General features: G+C 35.3%; 1 protein-coding gene across 1 annotated transcript; it reads right to left on the reverse strand.

Annotated features, from left to right (window-relative positions):
* Positions 1 to 57: 57 nt before the first annotated feature.
* Positions 58 to 16,518, reverse strand: LOC125219693 (protein unc-13 homolog). Its single transcript, XM_048121736.1, has 26 exons — positions 16,356 to 16,518; positions 15,938 to 16,113; positions 15,791 to 15,855; positions 15,308 to 15,647; positions 14,884 to 14,950; positions 14,629 to 14,782; positions 12,691 to 12,858; positions 12,293 to 12,403; positions 11,218 to 11,427; positions 10,841 to 10,942; positions 9,665 to 9,895; positions 8,243 to 8,317; positions 7,419 to 7,499; positions 6,751 to 6,936; positions 6,524 to 6,679; positions 5,880 to 5,972; positions 4,287 to 4,358; positions 3,857 to 3,974; positions 3,337 to 3,515; positions 2,551 to 2,629; positions 1,597 to 1,701; positions 1,412 to 1,518; positions 922 to 999; positions 741 to 836; positions 531 to 626; positions 58 to 379 (listed from the first exon to the last, which is right to left on the reverse strand). The coding sequence occupies exons 1-26, from the start codon at positions 16,361 to 16,363 to the stop codon at positions 206 to 208; spliced, it is 3,327 nt and encodes a 1,108-aa protein (XP_047977693.1). The 5' UTR covers positions 16,364 to 16,518; the 3' UTR covers positions 58 to 205.
* Positions 16,519 to 18,419: the final 1,901 nt, after the last annotated feature.

Genomic DNA, 18,419 nt, shown 5'->3' on the forward strand with positions numbered 1-18,419 from the left:
TGCAACTTGATCTCTATTCAGTATTAGCTACTAACAAGTTGATAAGAAAATCCAACCTTGATGTAACATTTTTCCTTTAAATATACACAAATAATTTAATAAATTATCATCATATTCCAGTTCAAAAATACAATAAAAAATTACTAACGCACTATGTAGTTACAAAGCAGCCTAACATCCTTCACAAGCAAGAAACAGAGATGTTCTAAGCTGCGGATTTAGGTATTTTGTAATGCTTCTTGAGGAACTGAGAAGCCTCTGAATCACCCCTGTGGCATAGAATTCTAATAAGGGTCTTTGAATCTGCACCCAGTTTACCTCTTCCACCCTGCATTTCCATCTCACTAGCAGATCTCAAGTCCTCTATCAATTCTCGAGTCTGCATCCCAAAAGCAAAACACGAGATGAGAAATAAAAAGGAGAGACAAATGCGCAATGTCAGAAAACAGTTTTTCGTGTTTAAAGACCCTAGTATGGTTCATGTGTAAGCACAAGAATGAAGCTGAGCACAGTGCTGATTCCATACTAACCTCATAGCCAACTAACTTTATAATCTGCTGGGCACGAACTACTTGGTTTTCCACAACTCCTCTTGGGAGCCCATCTCCTCCAGATATGAAAAACTCCTAGAGTGTTATGTAGATAATTATTATGGAAACATAATTAGTTCATATTTCTCATTAGCTGTGATGATGGAGCCAAACAAGTCTCTCACACAACTGACAACTTCTATGATTTACCTTTAAAACCTCCAAGTCTTCATCCATAAACTTAGCATCAGCTGGAGTAAACATACGTGACGGACCTCCATCTAGTATCACACGGATTAAGCCATCCTGGTACAAAGTAGATTATATCAATTGATGACTCTATTATTTCTGCAATTCTGCCAGTTTAGACAATCAAGGTAGAGTAGCAAACCAGGGATGCTTGAAGAAGTCCTGTTACTACACGATCTCTAAGAGGTTTTACTATGACATCACACAACTTGCTGAGTACCTGCAGCCATTATAATGAAATCTGTATGTCAGCCTCAAGAGTTTCTCTTCATGATAAAGTTGGGTTTGATAAGAAACTTTACATATCAGAGCTTCTGGAGCAGGCTGAAAATATCCTTGCGATTTCTATGTTAAATTATAGGGTAATACGTCACATTTTCCTTTTCTTTGTTTAAGGGTTATTGATGAATGATATGGAATGTTTCAAAAACATTCATAAATCACATAGCTAGCCTTGGGCAGTCTATTAGTTACTCAAGGTCTTAATTTGGAATATCTCTAGAGGCTAGGTAGGATGCAAGACTTAGAGCGACAGAAAATACAAGAATTAAATGAATGCCATTTGGGCAAATTGAATCCAAATAGAAAAAAACTAAACAAAGCATTTTCTTCCCAACTTCAAAAGATCATACCATATCAAGAGGCTCAATCACAGTTTCCAGCCTGGACTGAGCAACACTTGGCTTATAGAGACCATCAATGAATTGCTCTCTCAAGTCCCAAAAAATTGTTTTGGTTCCTAGAAGTATATGCAGAAATCATTAGCATACAATGCATACATTGCAAACTTCAGAGATACACTATATATGAGACATACCAGTAAATTCACACATATGGTCCATAGCAGCATTGATATCTTTTCGACTTCCATCGAAACCATCCTTCTGGGTGGAATTCTTTGAGTTACTATTTACTAGTTTTTCTGAAAATGGAGAACAGGAGGAGCAATATAAAAGTTGTTAATGTGAAAGGAATCAGTAAATATGTATTCTATTTTTCCAAATGCACTAGCATTAAGTGCTTGCTATAGGTTCGACAGGAATCCAGCTAAAGTGTTCCAAAGTTGTATATAAAATCTTTGCAGACTTAGAACACAAGAATCACTAGGAAAAGACGGGAAGAATGGCAAGAAATTAAGAAACGCAGAGTAGATGATAGACGATGGGCGGTGGAAGCTGGAAAGAACAGAAATAAACGAAGAAGGAAAGAGCAGAAAATAACAACAATAGAATCAATGAACGGAAATAACGGCGATAGAACAAAAAGAACAAAAGATAAAGTCCACCCCGAAGAGGCCGTTCCTCTGATAAGGACCACAGCAGATATACTGAACTCAAACTATATTTCTTGACGAATAAAACATTAGAAACATAGCCCTATTTTTTTAACATACTGACAGACTCCTAATCAAACAAGGACTCCTAAACTAAACTCAACTCTAAATATAAAAGCTCTCTCTAAGAACTAGACTTCTTACTATACAACTAACTAATAAAGAATAATAAATAACAATAATAAGTAGAGATCTGACAACGAAATCAGCTCAAAGAGTTATATTAACAAAATATGAGCCTCTAAGAATATGGCAATCTTTAGAAAGGTTGAATTGGAGAGGTAGTTGACCAATGTGGTTACATTAGCCCCTGTAAGAGCTCAATTGATTTTCATATTTGCTCTAGGAGAAAGCAATGCATTTAACTTAAAATATAGTCTGTCTCAGAACAGATTAAAAACAACAATTTGCAATGAAATATAAGTACACATTACTTACTTATTGTTTGACTATGATTCTTTTTAGACCATCTCTCCGAAATGCTGTCTTCCAATTTATTGAGTTGGCTGATCGCATACTAAGGTTGGCAAAAGGCTTGCATTAGTGTTAGATGGTACATAATTACGAATACATCAAAAGCAATATGTTAATAGGCATGAACAAACAGATAGAAGATGTTCCCTGATAAATACCTCAAGTGGAGGAAAGGAATCAGATGGAAAAGTATAGATCAGTGGTAGGTCTAGTTCAAATAAATTTTGGTCAAATGAACCAAATGCGCTATTGTAGAATAGCAATCAGTCGAAAATAACCCAACAATAATTGCACACAAACACTATTTTCAGAGACAAATAATTAAAGCTATCTAATAAAGGTAGTTTGCAACACAATGGTACATGATTACCAAAAATGAGTTGACTTTTATAATTGATCCATATTTCTTTTGCCACTAAACCAAAAGTGTCTTCAGCCAACTTCAACTTTAGGAGTACACAATTGACACACCTGAAAAATTCATGATTCACCCTAAAAGAAATACGACATTGTTCAGCCGAGACAACAAAGAATCACCTAAAATCCACCAGTGGCTACTGGTTATTCCCAAAGCAAAATCTGAGTGAAAATGTAAAGCTATTTATTGTGAATAGATGGACCCTTTTCCTTAAGTCAACCTAATCAGGATCCTTCTACATCAATCTTTATTGTGATCAAGCGTATCAGAAGGCATAAGGAAGTTGAGAAAATGGCATTGTCATAAAGGTTAGAAAAGCGGATCCAACTTACATAAAGAGTATTTAATTGAACACAAAGGGTAGGTGTTGTTAGAACATTGATATCATTAGATTTTCTGACATCAGGCAGCCTTGGATCTGTCAATTCCTTCTTCACAAAAGCTTTGATTCCACTTTCTCTCCGGAATCGGGTAAGAATGGGCACGGGTGGAATTATGTCTTCCTTGTCAGCTGCAGTAGAATAAAGAGTTTCATGATATCAATTATCAGGCTGAAGCTTGAATAAAAGTTGTTGAATCCTAAATTTGGATCCATGTATCCAAAGCCACAGGTAAGAAATACAGGAATTTGAATAAAATGATATTTTAAGCACCCCGGACATATCCTTCCAGATCTAATTTAATAAAAGAAACAGACAAACAAGTGCGCAAGCTAGGGACGTACAATTGGACGCCACAAAACACTACTCAACTCTATACCAATTCACAAAGCTCGTTGTAAAGCAAACGGGCGAATAAAAACAGAAACCACAAGACAGGATCAAATTGAAATCACATGCACGAATACAATACCTAGACTGTCCACAACATGCTTGGTGTACACTTGGAATGCACTGTCAATGCCACGAAAGAGGCTTCTGAGCTCTCCAGGCCTCATTGGAACTTTAAGAGCAAAGAACTGATCAACTGTCTGCAAACAAAATCAACAAATGGGCTCTCAATTGAGTTTAATTATAACATGACTGTAATATTATTTATATCCTTAATTTTTATCATAACGTTCACTGCATATTTATTTAGTTATTCTGCTATGCTACTGGTAAATAATCCTTCTTAATTAGCTTACGTTGATCGAAGGATTTAAAATCTCTCATCTTGCCATAGAACTTTGTTACAACCACACTATATCATAAAACTGAAGCTATATGACAAGAGTCTTTATGAATGGAGTGAAAATCAGATAAGAAAGACAAGAAAAATCTGAACATCATAGCAAACAAACCTCCTCAACAATCCTGTAGACCTCAACTATCGAGCTTCCATGCCTTTGCTGTGCTGAGACTGGAGACCAATTCTGAAGAAGAAAAGGAAAAAACAAGGAAGATGGAGAAGAAGAGTTCAGTCCTTATTTGCATAGAACAATAAGGAATAAAGAGATATAAAAGTAAACTTTTGATTAAAAGATCAATTCTCAGACAAAGGGTTATCCAATTACTCAGCGAAGGGTAAATTAGAAAAAAAAACGGGCACCTCAATTGATCTAAAATATAATGTGTGTTGTTATCCAAGAAACTGAATAGAAACATTAAGTTCAGGTATGATACAGACATCAAAATATCAACATGCTATATCACAGAACTCACTTTCAATATCACATTTCCACAGAAATTATGGAGCTAAAGCATGACATAAGATTCTCACAAAGCTTTGTGGCTTTCATATGGCTAATAGAGGAGTAATATATTTGGCCAGTATGGAGATACTGTTTCATCGGAGAACAATGCACTCAAAAATCAAACTATAAACATAAGCAAACATGTTAACATGAGAACTAGGATAACATATGCAATATTAGAAATTCACTCAAAAATCAAACTAAAACTAGGATAACATGAGAACAATGCACTCAAAAATCAAACTAAAAACATAAGCAAACATGTTAACATGAGAACTAGGATGACATATGCAATATTAGAAATTCAACCCAACGTCATGCTTTCGGCCATCAAGGCACATCAACTAGTCTAACTTCACAAATTACAGGTATTCTAATCCAACTTCAGAGGGGCACTGGCTAGTGGCTACACATAAAGAAAATAATATTGTGATACAGATGTGAAGGATTGATTATCCTTTAGATATTATACTCCCTCCGTCCCCAAGGAAGATGGCCTCTTTCTTGGACGCCGTGGGATTTTATGTAGTAGAGAGAATAAAGTAGAGATAGAGGTGTTTTCATTTTTAGAAATGGGCCATCTTTGTTGTCCCCTTTGTTGATCTTCATTGGGACAGAGGGAGTAGTTTGTTAGGAGTCTTTCTTTTCATGTATATCCTCTAGATGTTATAGTTTGTTAGTATTTGTTTAGTTGGAGTCTTTCTCTATAAATACCCTTGAGGTTTGAGAGGGGGTTTTGTGCAGAATATTAGTTTGTTTTGGCTTTAGGTCAAGGCCTCGAGAGAGGAGTTTCTTTCCAGTTTTTCCGATCTATTTTGTGTTCAATTACATTTGGTTTCCGTTGTGGTTTTTTTTCATACAGTTGGTCTGTGTTTATAGTATGAGCATTCCCTTCTTTTATCATGTTGCACCAACTTTACAGCTTCAAAAGGTTAAGAGTTAAGACAGATCAAGAGTTGGGTGTTGACAAGGCAAAAAGGAAAGGGTTTCTCCTACTCTATGCCTACTAAAAGTTTAACCATGCCCTACCACCAAGAACAGATTCCACCATCCATTTAAAGTATTATATCAACTTTACTGCACCAAAAAGTTTAGTACAGCATAAACTTTGCAGTACTGTACTCTGGCCTAACTCTTCTTTGACATAGAAGTGCACAACCTGATATCTATAGTTTATGAACTGTTAATATAAGTTGATACCTCCTGCTGCAGGACTCGTTCCACCCATGCTAAAATTCTTGCAAGTTGTGCATTGACCCATCGCAACACCAATGTTCCAGATACAGTCTCAATCTGAATAATACAAATAAGTGTAGAAACTTCCATTAAAATACTAATTATTGTACAAAAATGATGCAGTTAAAACTAGGGAATTTAATAAAAGCACATTAGATGAGAGGCTCTAAAGCCTTTAGTCGTATGTGAATCTCACAACAGAAAAAAGGGAATATATGGAAAAGGTTTAATACAAGGTGCGATAGATGAGTAAGGTTACTTACACAGTTCACACACTTCCACTCGGATAATATAGCCACTCATAGAGGAGTGAAATCTGAAAACATATTAAAATCCTATTTCAAATGTGAAAACGGGTCAGATTTTGGGCAAATGGGCCGGGTCATTTGGGAAATTGGGTTGGATTTAGAGCTAAGCTAATCAAAATCTGCCATAAACCGTCATGGCGATGGCGTTTTGCCAAAATCCTGCCACGGAAAAGCACCATGGCGGTGCATGACAACTTTTTGATAACATTCACATAACTCAATGCCATCAAAACATGTCGCCCATAATATTTCCTACATCCTTGGTACAGCATATTAAATATATTCAAAAACAACCCTCACCTTATACAAATTTAGCTTCTTGAGGTAAGCCTCTGCAGTGCCCTCTTCACAGGTAGATGTGATAACAGCTATTAAGTTTTGCTCAAGATTATCAGCAGCCGGGAACACAGAAACAACATCCTCGGTCAGGTGCTCAGCGCTTTCAAGGAATGGTTTCTAAGGAAATTAGAGTAATTAGACTTCCACGCTAGTCAGAATGGTGAGGAAATGTTAGGATGCAAGTTTACCAGTTTGATGCCATAAAGCTTGTGAATAAGAGAAACTGCAACTGCACTTGCATTCTGATGCCGCAGAGTTAATATAGGAAAATACATGGTTGTACTGTTTTTAACAAGTTTTTTAGCCTGTTCAGCTAGTAATGCTAAAGGATGTTCGTTTGTTGAGTCAGACAGTGTTTCGACATCCTGTATAATCTGCAAAGGAGGATACAAATATAAAGATATATATAATCTCAATAAATAACTTTTACCTCTGATTAATACAATACAGTGTAGCCACAAGATTTAAGCTCTATGCAAATGTAAAATGGTCACCCATATCATAATAAGCTATTCATCAATAAGCTAGTATTATTAGAAGAAAGATTATTGATGATACCAGTTTTAACTTTAAAAGCATAGCTATATTTGCTTACCAAAGTCATAATAATCATTTTAATACAAGTAGAAAGACAATAGCCTTCCTGTTCATGATAATTTCTCAGGTCCCATATCCTCCTATAAATACTTCAAATTGAACTCCTTTTGCTCTAACAGATTGCAGGAAAGTCGCATTTTTTTGCAAAGCTTAAAGATCTACACAGCCAATGTTCTGTGACTTTTGTAATATCCAATATTTTCCAAACTATCCTTCAGCTTATAAGCTTTCTGATAAATATTTAGATTCAAGCACTCACTCTGGAAAATGCTTGCTTGATTGAAGATAGCACATATATCTCGATTTGCTCTATATCTGTGACAGGTGGACCCTGCATTGTCTGAAATCCAAGAGTTAGTTTAATATTGTTCAAATTAGCTGACAATTCTATTGCAATAAAATAAAGGCCTGTGACTCCTACTCAATGATACTTTTTTTTTTTTCACCGTTCTTGATTTCTTGTATATTTGTTTCACACTAATGACACCATTTAGTATTTCTTCCCCTCTATAACAGTAGGGTGCATTCTCTTTGGTTGTAACTTTAACATAAGAAAACGAGGAATAAGAAAAGATGGGAAGAGAATTATCACATTTTAATGTCCCCATCTTTTTTATCGCATGTTATCACATCAAGTGTTAAGGAGTGAAAATGAGGCAAAGGGGGCTGCCTGAATTTTTTTTTCACATCCTGCCGTGGGGGGAATATTATCGTTCCTACAGAACATGTGAGAAGAGTGGAAAAAAGAGTGAAAATCTATGTTTTTCACTCTTTTCCATCAAAAGAATGTACCCGTAATAACTAAAGGAGTTGTGTTTGTCAGCTTTGGCATTTCACTAGCAAGAGAGGCCAATAAGTGAAGAAAACAGAGGCATTGCAGAAATAGAATTGGCTTTTGATGAAGTTCGTGTGAGAGTTCAGAGTTGTACTTGTACTGAAAAGAATTACTGAAGAACCTCTACAACAATAAATCTACTCAATGATTCACAAAGCATGAGTGAAGTATGAGTATACACAAATAAATGCTTAAATATTCCTTTGGACAGAAGCAAATTATGAGATTAACCAAGGAAAACTCATTACCAAGTCAAGTTCTTCAAGAAGAAGCCTCCGAGCAACCATGGCAACTACTAATGCATTTTCCATCATTCTCAATCCCTAACATGAAAGAGAAGTAAATACGGAGTAGTAATTAAAAGAGATGGTCATCATCCAAAGTTTTGATCATGATTCACAATAAGCAATATTAGAAAAATAAAAATACAAAACAATAATGACAAATAACAAATACTCCCTCCGTCCGCCATTAGGAGTCCCATTTCTTGGCGGCACGGGTTTTAAGAAATGTGAGGAAAAGTGAGTGGAAATAAGTTAGAGGAATATGGGTCCCACTTGCATATATTAGTTTTAAATAAAATGTGAGTGGAATGAGTTAGTGAAATGTGGGACCCTATTACCATTTATAGTAAAAATGAACCGGGACTCCTATTCACGGATGGACTAAATAGAAAAACAGGACTCCTATTCGAGGACGGAGGGAGTAATAATGATGACAATAACCAGCAACTAAATACAGGGCAGCTAACAGCCTAACAAGTTGACTTTTTGGTCCATCAGAACATTCAGGGTGGATCAATATAATTTATTAACACCAGAACTTGGATTTTAGCAAGTGCCTTGAGCAACTAACTCACCTATATATATATATATATACATATGTGTGTGTACATTCCTAAGCCATAAATAACACACAAGTGTTTAAGGAATTAAATATGTCAAGACGTTTTAGTACAACTAAATCAAAATCATGAATAGAAAAGGAGGCACTGTATACCAAATAAAATAATAAGTCCTCATTAACATTCCCTATCTTTTGCATTTTCCTGCACACAGATTGATTTGAAAAACAATAGCAAGTTTGCTCACATACCTATACCTTACACTTCTAGATCACCATCTTCTATATATGCTAGATAGAAACGAAAATGGGCTAGGGAGGTCCCAATGTTATGCGGAGTATATATATAGCTACTTAAGAACAGTAGTGTACCAATAAATACATCTACATGGATGATATCTAGCTTGGTCAACCAATACAACCAACCAGTCAAATGATGAAACATCATACTTAACATGTGAGTATTGATGCAGTCATACTGCTAGACTATCATAAAAAATAGATATCCACAAACTGCATTAGAACTTTAGAGGTAGAAAATTTGAATCTTACAGAAGAGTTAACACAATACTATTATTTAACTTATAACGTTTTCATTCTAGCCACCATAACAAATTAAAATGTCATGAAAAATTACTCAACGGACTGACTTTTTAGGAAAGAACCCAGCAACAATGTTAAAAGTTGCAATAGCTACATTTGTTAGATCTATTTCTTGAAGCTGAGAGAAATGAAATAAATTTAAAGGAGACAATCAAAAGATGTTTAAATGGTGGAAAACCGAACTAATTCATGTCAAATCAATCAACTTAAGGATAGCAAAAGACCTCAGGAAAATGAAGATGGTAATCAGCCAATCGCATATCAGCCCATTTCTGGATAGGTATTAGGAATGATTGCAAGAAAGTCAAGTCCTCAAATCCCTTTTCAGTCTGAACTCTGCAACTCAAGCTCCTCAAATGCAATCTTTCCTGTGGACCTCGCTGCTCCTTCAAAGGTATTCTCTTCAACTGGTTGATGGAATGCTGCAGGACATCTTCCTCACCGGTGATGACAAACTGTGACGCACATGTAAGAGGATGGTGGTCAACAGAGAGAAAAATGTACTAGCAGCTTTGAGTGTGTAAAATAAGGTCAGGAGACTGCGTGATTTGAACTCCGCCAGCAATATTCAAAGTATGACAATGGCATGTGAAAGAATTCGCTTAGAATTATACTTGTATTCAATATGCAATTGGAAGTTCTTCTCAAAAAATATGCAATAAAAAGTTCACGTACCCTCAAAAGCCACATAGACAAGTTGATGTAAAATTGCAGATAGAATTTTTTAGAGGTATATGGGAGAGACCAGCAACAAAGGATATAAACCTTCTATTGAGTCCATGCCCCCGACAGCCACAAAAGAAGCCAATTAAAAGAAGGTACTCGGTAAAAATCAATTTATTATTGCAAGCGTTCGTCCACAGCATACTTGTTAATCTCCTAAATTTACATTATCCTAACACGTTTCCTCCAACAAAAACTTATTAGGAGTACAATTTATTTAGTCTCAGGGATTCAGGATTCTCAAATATGCCAGAACTTCTTTACTAATGTAACAAACTCAACTTATATAATCAGATCAAAAACCATGAGTGTTTCCAGTTTCTCCACAGCCATAGAGACAATCTGTATCGCCATATTAGTTAACCTCAACCCCCTTCCATTAAGGTCCCACTTCCTGTCAAGAGTAGTACCACAGACATATGGAGTAATAGCAGCAAATATGAGAGTGGCCAACATTGAATCAAGACAGTGAGACACTAACGAAAGAAAAAGTACAGACAACTACTGGAAACACATCAAGAAAGAGGGGGGGGGGGGGGGGATGAATGGCTGATTAAAAACATTCACTCTGTGCATTACTATTGAGAAAATTCTCATTTGGCATCTACTGAAAGAACGAATTTCTTATTAGAAAAAAGACATTCCAATGAACTCGAGAAAATTATTTGGCCTTATACCTGCCGAAATAGCACCCATGCATAGCACGTATAATGGATTGTCTCCGTGATTCCTAAAACACGCCATGTTGACTTAAATAGCTCCAACATTTCTTCTACTTCCTGGAAGAACAAAATCATGGCAGAAATAAGCATGAGACTCAGAAGCGCTTCTTTTCAACAAAAATAAAATTTTAAGTTGGTCCTAGTAACCTTAACTCTGTAGAGGTCCAGTAATTATTTTGACATAAACTTAGTGACTGATTCACTATCAAATGTCTGGAAAGTAAATAGTGGTGCATATTTGACAACACTAGAAACCTCTCAACTTCCACTGCATACTTGTCGAGGAAAAAGAAAAACAAATAATGCAATAATGCCCATGACATCCCACTAACCTCTGTAAGCTTGCCCTCATCCAAGACATCAAATACACTAAGCAATAGTTTCTCATACAGCCTGACATTTAAATGATAACCATCTGCCCAGTGGCATACTTCACCAGTTAAATCACCTCTTGCAGGTCTCTCTGCAAGTGGAATAGTGATCTCCCTCAGAGATCTCAAACACTCTGTCCTTTGAAGATCACCTGTAGCTGATGGAAGAGACTGATGAAGGAAATGAAAATGTTAGTAATACGCAAAAGAGACTGTGGTACAAAAAAAAATAGTTTAGATCCCAAAGTGTAGTATGTCAATGGCAAGAACCTAAGTTATGTGGAGCATTTCATTTCTCTTCTTTTATTGATTATTTCTATCATTGTTTGTTTTATTTTATTTATTCACTGGGGAGGGGGTGTTGGGGGAAGGAAAATGAGAAGAATATATGTAACATGTATATTGGTTATTCAAATCACACTGGACACAATAAGGACTCAATACAATCTATAGAACACTTCAGGTAGGCACAAACAGACAGGGAAGTTCCAGAAGCCAAAGGGTTCTTTGTTTACATTTTCAAACCCCTCTTTTCAATTTTCAACTATGCTATGTGCCTAAAACACATTGCTTTGTTAATTTTTTTATTTCTGCAAACACTTTGTGAGTACTATATCATTTATAACAGTAATATGTCATCGCTATGTGAGGCCGACCATACAAATATTCCTCTCTACAAATTGGCTATAAGAATATTGGTTTCTCCACGAACCCATAGTTTTGAAAATACAATCGACCAATCAGATATAACTCTTAGAGAATCAAATCATACATCATTGATCAAACGAAAGTCAATACTCACTTCGTAAATTACATTAGTAATATGGAACTAAAACTGAAACTAACAAGACCAAAAACTCTGAGCATAAGAGATCTAGTTGAGAAAATAAATGCAAGGGCACTGCATGCATGAAGGTGAAGTATGGGAGGAGAGCACTGACAACGAAATAACAACTGAAGATGCTATATGGTGTGGGGGTCATATAAGCTAGAAAAGTGTTAATAATGATGAGAAGTACATAACAGCCAAACACACCTCAGACTCTTCAATCTTTGCCAGAAGAATCCTCAAATCACTTGCTTTTCGGCCAGATTCTCCAAATCCCACAACAGGATGATTCACAAGCCCTTCCTCCAACATATTTAACTGGACTGACAGCAAATTAAATGATTATTAAGAAAAGAGGTAACTTAAGCTACACTTTATTGACAAATACATACAGTTATATATGCATATTTTCCCACTACTTTTAAATATATCAACTGGTTTCAAAACAACTCTGTAAGAAACAGAAGTCCTCATCCTCAAAAGAGGACAATATAATCGAGAAGAGAAATAAATTAAAAGAAATACGAAACCAAACAATACAGGAAGGTGCTGTCCATCAGGGTGGTAGGGGGTTTTACAAAAGAAAGGAAAAATGGAGAGCTCACTTGTCTTTTCTGCCATTTTATATAAGACTTCTTATCCGAAAATTCTGTTCTTGATATGCAACATAACAATTCCAGTGGGATCAATAATGTATCCATCCTTTTTCCAACTTTGCCAACCATGGCACTGAGTAGCGCTCGTCTTGTTCTGATGTCCATTTCCTCCGAAATCTGTTCAGAATTTGGTGGATGAACACAAAAGCAGAAGCATGAGAATAAGTTTTGAGGAAAATGTCAGTATGACAACAGCTATTAGTGTTCAACTGATTTCTCAGCAAAAAAGTAGAAACGCTTAGCAGCAGAGGTAAACATGTTATCGAACTTAAGAACCTTCTTTCAGCAACAACTAGATTGAGTTATTAATCCATAAAGGAAAAGAACAGGGATACACTCAGTCATGTCAGTTAAGTCTGATAGATAATATATGTGATGTAACGGAACATTGTTCTCTAGATGCTTAATTCAAATGCACATATGACATAGTGACATACCAGATATATCAAGAACACCCTCCCCAAGTTATGAAGACCCTCTCAAGTGAGAGAATATTACACTTCAATTTCAAAACAAACAATAAAGTAAACATGGTCTTTGTAACACTGTCCGATAAGGTATCAGCAAAGCTGGAACCTTTTCAAGAACTACCAGACTCAATTAACAACAGCCAATATGCCAGCCTAACATGCCATATTCAGTGCACCGTGAAAATATCAGAGGGTTGAATGAATCAACAAGATGTCTGTACCTAACAAACATAAATTCACTGTTGATTACTTGCTATATCCAAAGATGACTCTATTTTCCATGGACACCAATAAAGCTCCTGACATGACTAGCAACACATAAATCAAATTAGGCTCCTACTTCTCCAGTTCCTTTCTTAATACCAATAGTCAAGATTGCTTGCAAACTAATTTCTCAAACTGAACATTTAGGTTAGGAACGATCTCATTTTGTATCTCCCAATACTAGACCAATATTAATAATTTATTTCCATATTCCCTCGAAAACACATCTCTTTCTAAGACCAGTTTTCTCATAATACTAGTATAGTATTTCCTTCAAGTTCAAACTGTTCCAAATTAAAGCAGAAGGTACTATGCATCTCGGTAGATTTCTATAAATAAATTGAGGCAAATACTCCCCATACATCTCCAAAAGTGGAACTATTTGCTATAGAAATTTCAAAAATCAAAATTCTTTACATTTGAATCTCCATAAATTATATGACTTCCTAACTAAAGTTCGCCCTAATAATTGCTAGAGTAATAGCAAGAGGCTATTTTTAAATTCTGATGGGAGAGCTGTCCGACAAGGCACCATGGAACCTTGAAGAGCGAACACTTCTACAAGCTTTTACTAAAAAAAGGAGAGCAAGTAGACAGAAATTGAACATACAAATGAGTAGAACTTTCTACTTCCGCCTTATTAATTTTCGCAATGCAGTAAGTATGTAAGGATGTGTATCTCATGTCACTAAAATGCCATGCAAAGGATCTTCAAGTGCATGTTATTTCACGCATCCAGCAAAACCTATCAAATCCAAAATACTACCTAGGACGGTATGACTATGTATGAACAATCGAACGTTAAACTAGTAATTGTGAGGGAACCTTCTACAAAAAGCTTCTGAAACAAAACCAAGACTTTTATACCCATCCAGGCCTATCAAGTGAAGAGCATAAACCCAAAAAGGAAAATACTAATGCTATTACAGCTAAAAGTTCCTTGGTGCAACTATTCTTATTATAAGTTTGTCTAAATTGGCATGTTTTTAGCTGAGAGAATAAAACTAATCAAAGGCCAAGTCTCTAATTTACTAAGGAAGCATTAGAGTAAAAGCTTAATGATACATTGAAGCTTCAACATTAATTCATTTCACACTCTATGGGAGTGGACAACAGAGCTCATAAAGTAAAAGGCAGGAGACTCATAACGGACCTCCATCTGGACACGCATTATCTCCAAGAGGCCAACTAAACCATGGGAATTATGAGATTGTGTTCCTGCTTGTTCAGTCTTACTTCGTCCCAGCTTCCTCATCAATCTAGATCTTTTGCCTTCCTTTTTTTGTTTTGTTGGAACAATAAGCCCGCTGCCAATATAATGAAGTTAAGAAAAAACACATTCGATTACACACAATTTTATTTTTTTGGTTGGGGAGGAGGAGAAAGAGGTTCATCCAGTGAAAGGTACCCTGAAGCTCCAGCAGCAGAAAGGAGGATCTCATATGCAGTTTCACGTAGATCTTCATCTGAAATACCTACAATAAGAAAAAAAATTCATAAACATTACTTCTTAATTCTAATAAAGTTTAGCACTGGTAGGTATTTCTAAGAATTACAGTTGGGTAGTTTCTGAGCTAAGTAACATTCACTTGGAGAAGGTTCCAACCTTTCTTGTAAAATGAAATAATTTCAACAAAATTACAAGAATTGACTACATTCAGAGTGATAAAAACGGGAGTATGGACATATTTGAATGTTTTGATTCTATTTTCTCACAGGTTCTGAAGTACCTGCTCGGAAGAGTTACGCAAATTAAGAGCACCATTAACTCGTCATCAAGCAAATAAGACAAGCACAAAGGAACATGATGAACCATCACCAACCACACCTACCAGTAGAAAATGAAGGCAATCCAAGAACAACATCAGAAGCATCATTCAGAACTCTCCTGGAATATCTACGGCTTTCCATCTCCTCCATCATATCATCATCAAAATCATCAATATCGTCCACTGTTAGTTCTTTGAGTTGTGTAGAGTTCAAAGACTGTGATTTTGACAAGCTCTGTGATTCCTCAATCAAATCACTTTCAATAGGCTCTGAAATGGAAAGACTTGACACAATTGGTGTTGCTACCACATCTGGTACCAGCGGAGGTGGCCTTCGGGGAGGTGAACCAGAAGATTCAGCACTTGTGACTAGAAAGAACTCATTAGAGGCGCCTGCATTATTCTTTTTTTGAAGTAACAACAAACGTTAAATAGTTTACCAGTGTCTGATCACACTCACTAACACAGTTACTCAAAAATATTAAGGGAACTCAAAAGGTAAAACAGTATGTTAAAAGAATGGAATTGCATAAATTATGGGCATACCATGCTAGGGAATAGAGTGCCATCATGGTAATCTCGAATGGCCTCGGAGAGTTCAAGCATATCACCTACAATCGTCAGATCCCCAAATGGAAAGTAAGAAAGCGAGTTAAGCCAAAAGAGGAGAAAATCTCTATGAAGAATCATCACCTTTGTTAGCACAGTTCAGGACAAAATCGACGCTTACTTGATCCAAATCCACATCATCTAACGACACTGCTCCAGGCGGCATAACTACCTTCTTTATCAAGCTACCAGAGAGTATGAAATCTAATAGTATCCTCCTGTCCCGTCGATATCTCTGCAAAAGTTCGACCTCGTTCTCCCTAAATTGACAAAGATAAACAACTCATTCGTAAGTGACTGAAACCTAATTATAGTGGTTTTACTCATTAAAGCTCCCAATCACAACTACATCAAGCATCTCGAGTCACTTAACATAGTTAAGAATTTGAGCACTGATTAAATCACTATTTTTATTTCAAACTAGTATTTGAAGAAATCGACGAATCCAAAACCATGAAATCGTAGTAAAAGAATGATCGAGAATTAAAGGCAGGGCACATACTCATCCATGGCAACTTAACAGCAGCTCTGCACTGAATCTTCAAGTATCAAAACGTGAAGGAGATTTTTGATACAACGAAATGGCAACTTTTTAAGCAGATTATTGTGGATCTCTTGAAACAATTACTCCTACTAAAGTAGAATTGAAGCGAAAGTCGACTACCCAACTGAAAAGTCAGTTACGCGGTGTTTGAATGGGTATAAAATTATATTTTAAAAACCTTGAATTCTTAATATATTATTCAATTTAGTGAATGATTTATGCGTTTTGGTAATACAAATATTGATTATATAGGGACTAACTATAACTACTAATTTACTATTTTGTTCCAAGTATGTAATGGATGCATTTGAGAAAAATTTTCATATGAGAATTTATTCAAAATCATATTGATGGATTAGATACAAACTCAATTAGTAATAGGCGGCAACGCAAACGTTAGTGTCGAGCATGCTCATAGAGTGGCCATTTGGTTGCAAATGTGTATGTCACAACACAAGCTTTCATTGCACCAGGTTATAAGCAGTGACGGATCTCAGATTTTCGATTTGAAGGCGCGATAAATAGTTCTAAAGATTTAGAATTTTTAAATTCCACGGATGTTTTAATCACAATTTATATATTTATTTCTTCGATAATAAACTTCATTGTATATAAAAATGAAGGTTCTTATATCTATATTATATAGATGATTTATTTTAAATTTTGCAACGTATGTTATTTCTGTGAAAATCATCTTTTCAATTATTAAAGATACAAATTTTAATATATTAGAAAGAGCAAAATATTTAAAAATGCATTACAAATGATCAAGAAATAATAAAGATAAAATAAAACAGTCTTTTAAAAGAAAATTTTAAATACACTAGAAGTTTTGGATGTACAAGAAACAAAAAAGATAACAAAAAAACAGTAGAAGTTTTGGAGTAAATGTATTCAAAGAATTAGTAAGTGTTAAAAATATACTAATCAATTAATCCATTAATCTAGTAGGAGTATATGAAAGGTTTTTAGCTAAAAGAAGTTAAATCTTTTACTATTTGACTATAAATATATGATATTTGGTAGTTGTAAATCCATTAAAAATATACCCATTGCATTTTTTACTGAAGAAGGGCGGCATGCGGGGAGATGACGACAGAGAGCTATTCGGGGAAAAAGAGGTCGTGTGATCCAAGGGAGAACTCAGAGACCTAATGGTTGAGATGATCGTGGTGAGCAGATGTTTGCGACGACGGATTTGGAGCGATTGCGGTGTTTCTTTTTTCAAAGATTCGTCAAATTGTTGTTTATAAATTAATTCTGCGTTTTTTTAGGAATGGATTTTTGTCAAATTGTTGTTCATAACTGTTTAATCGTGTTCTATTTCGTGCGTTTGATTTTGGAGATTGGATTATGTAAATTTGTTTATGAATAAAGTAATAAATCGATTTAATATTCGATTCAAAATTATTGATAATTAAGTCAATCACTATTCATTAAATATGTTATTTTATTTTTTTATGTTTGTCTTATCAATTCAAATTATTACTAGTATTAAATATAAAGTTTGTGCATCACACAGTGTTACACTAGTATTCATATCATAAGAGTTGGGTTTCATTTTGATTATATTTGAAGCCAAAGTTTCGATTAATCGAAAAAACATTTTGATTAGTTATTGGTCATCTATTTTAAATTTGCATTAATAAAATAAAGTAGCATATTTATCCAGTTTAATTTAGAAGAGTAAAGGCCAAAACTGGTCCTGTCCATTTTACAATTTTAGTCCGATACTTTATCTTTTGAATTTTTGCATCTTGAACATTCCAACTCGGATCACAATTGGTCCTACACTAGCAATTCCGTCAATTTTTTAAACAGTTTTAACTCAATTTTGACCGATTTTGATGGTTTTATCTTTTGAATTTTTGCATCCTGAACATTTCAACTCGGGTCACAATTGGTTCTACACTAACAATTCTGTCAATTTTTAAATTGTTTTAACCCGATTTGGCCGATTATTAAACGGTTTAAACCCGAATAGGACCAAAATCATAAAATAGACATATGTTCAGGATCAGT

The sequence above is a fragment of the Salvia hispanica genome, chromosome 4 (genome assembly GCF_023119035.1).
Source record: "Salvia hispanica cultivar TCC Black 2014 chromosome 4, UniMelb_Shisp_WGS_1.0, whole genome shotgun sequence".
NCBI lineage: Eukaryota > Viridiplantae > Streptophyta > Magnoliopsida > Lamiales > Lamiaceae > Salvia > Salvia hispanica.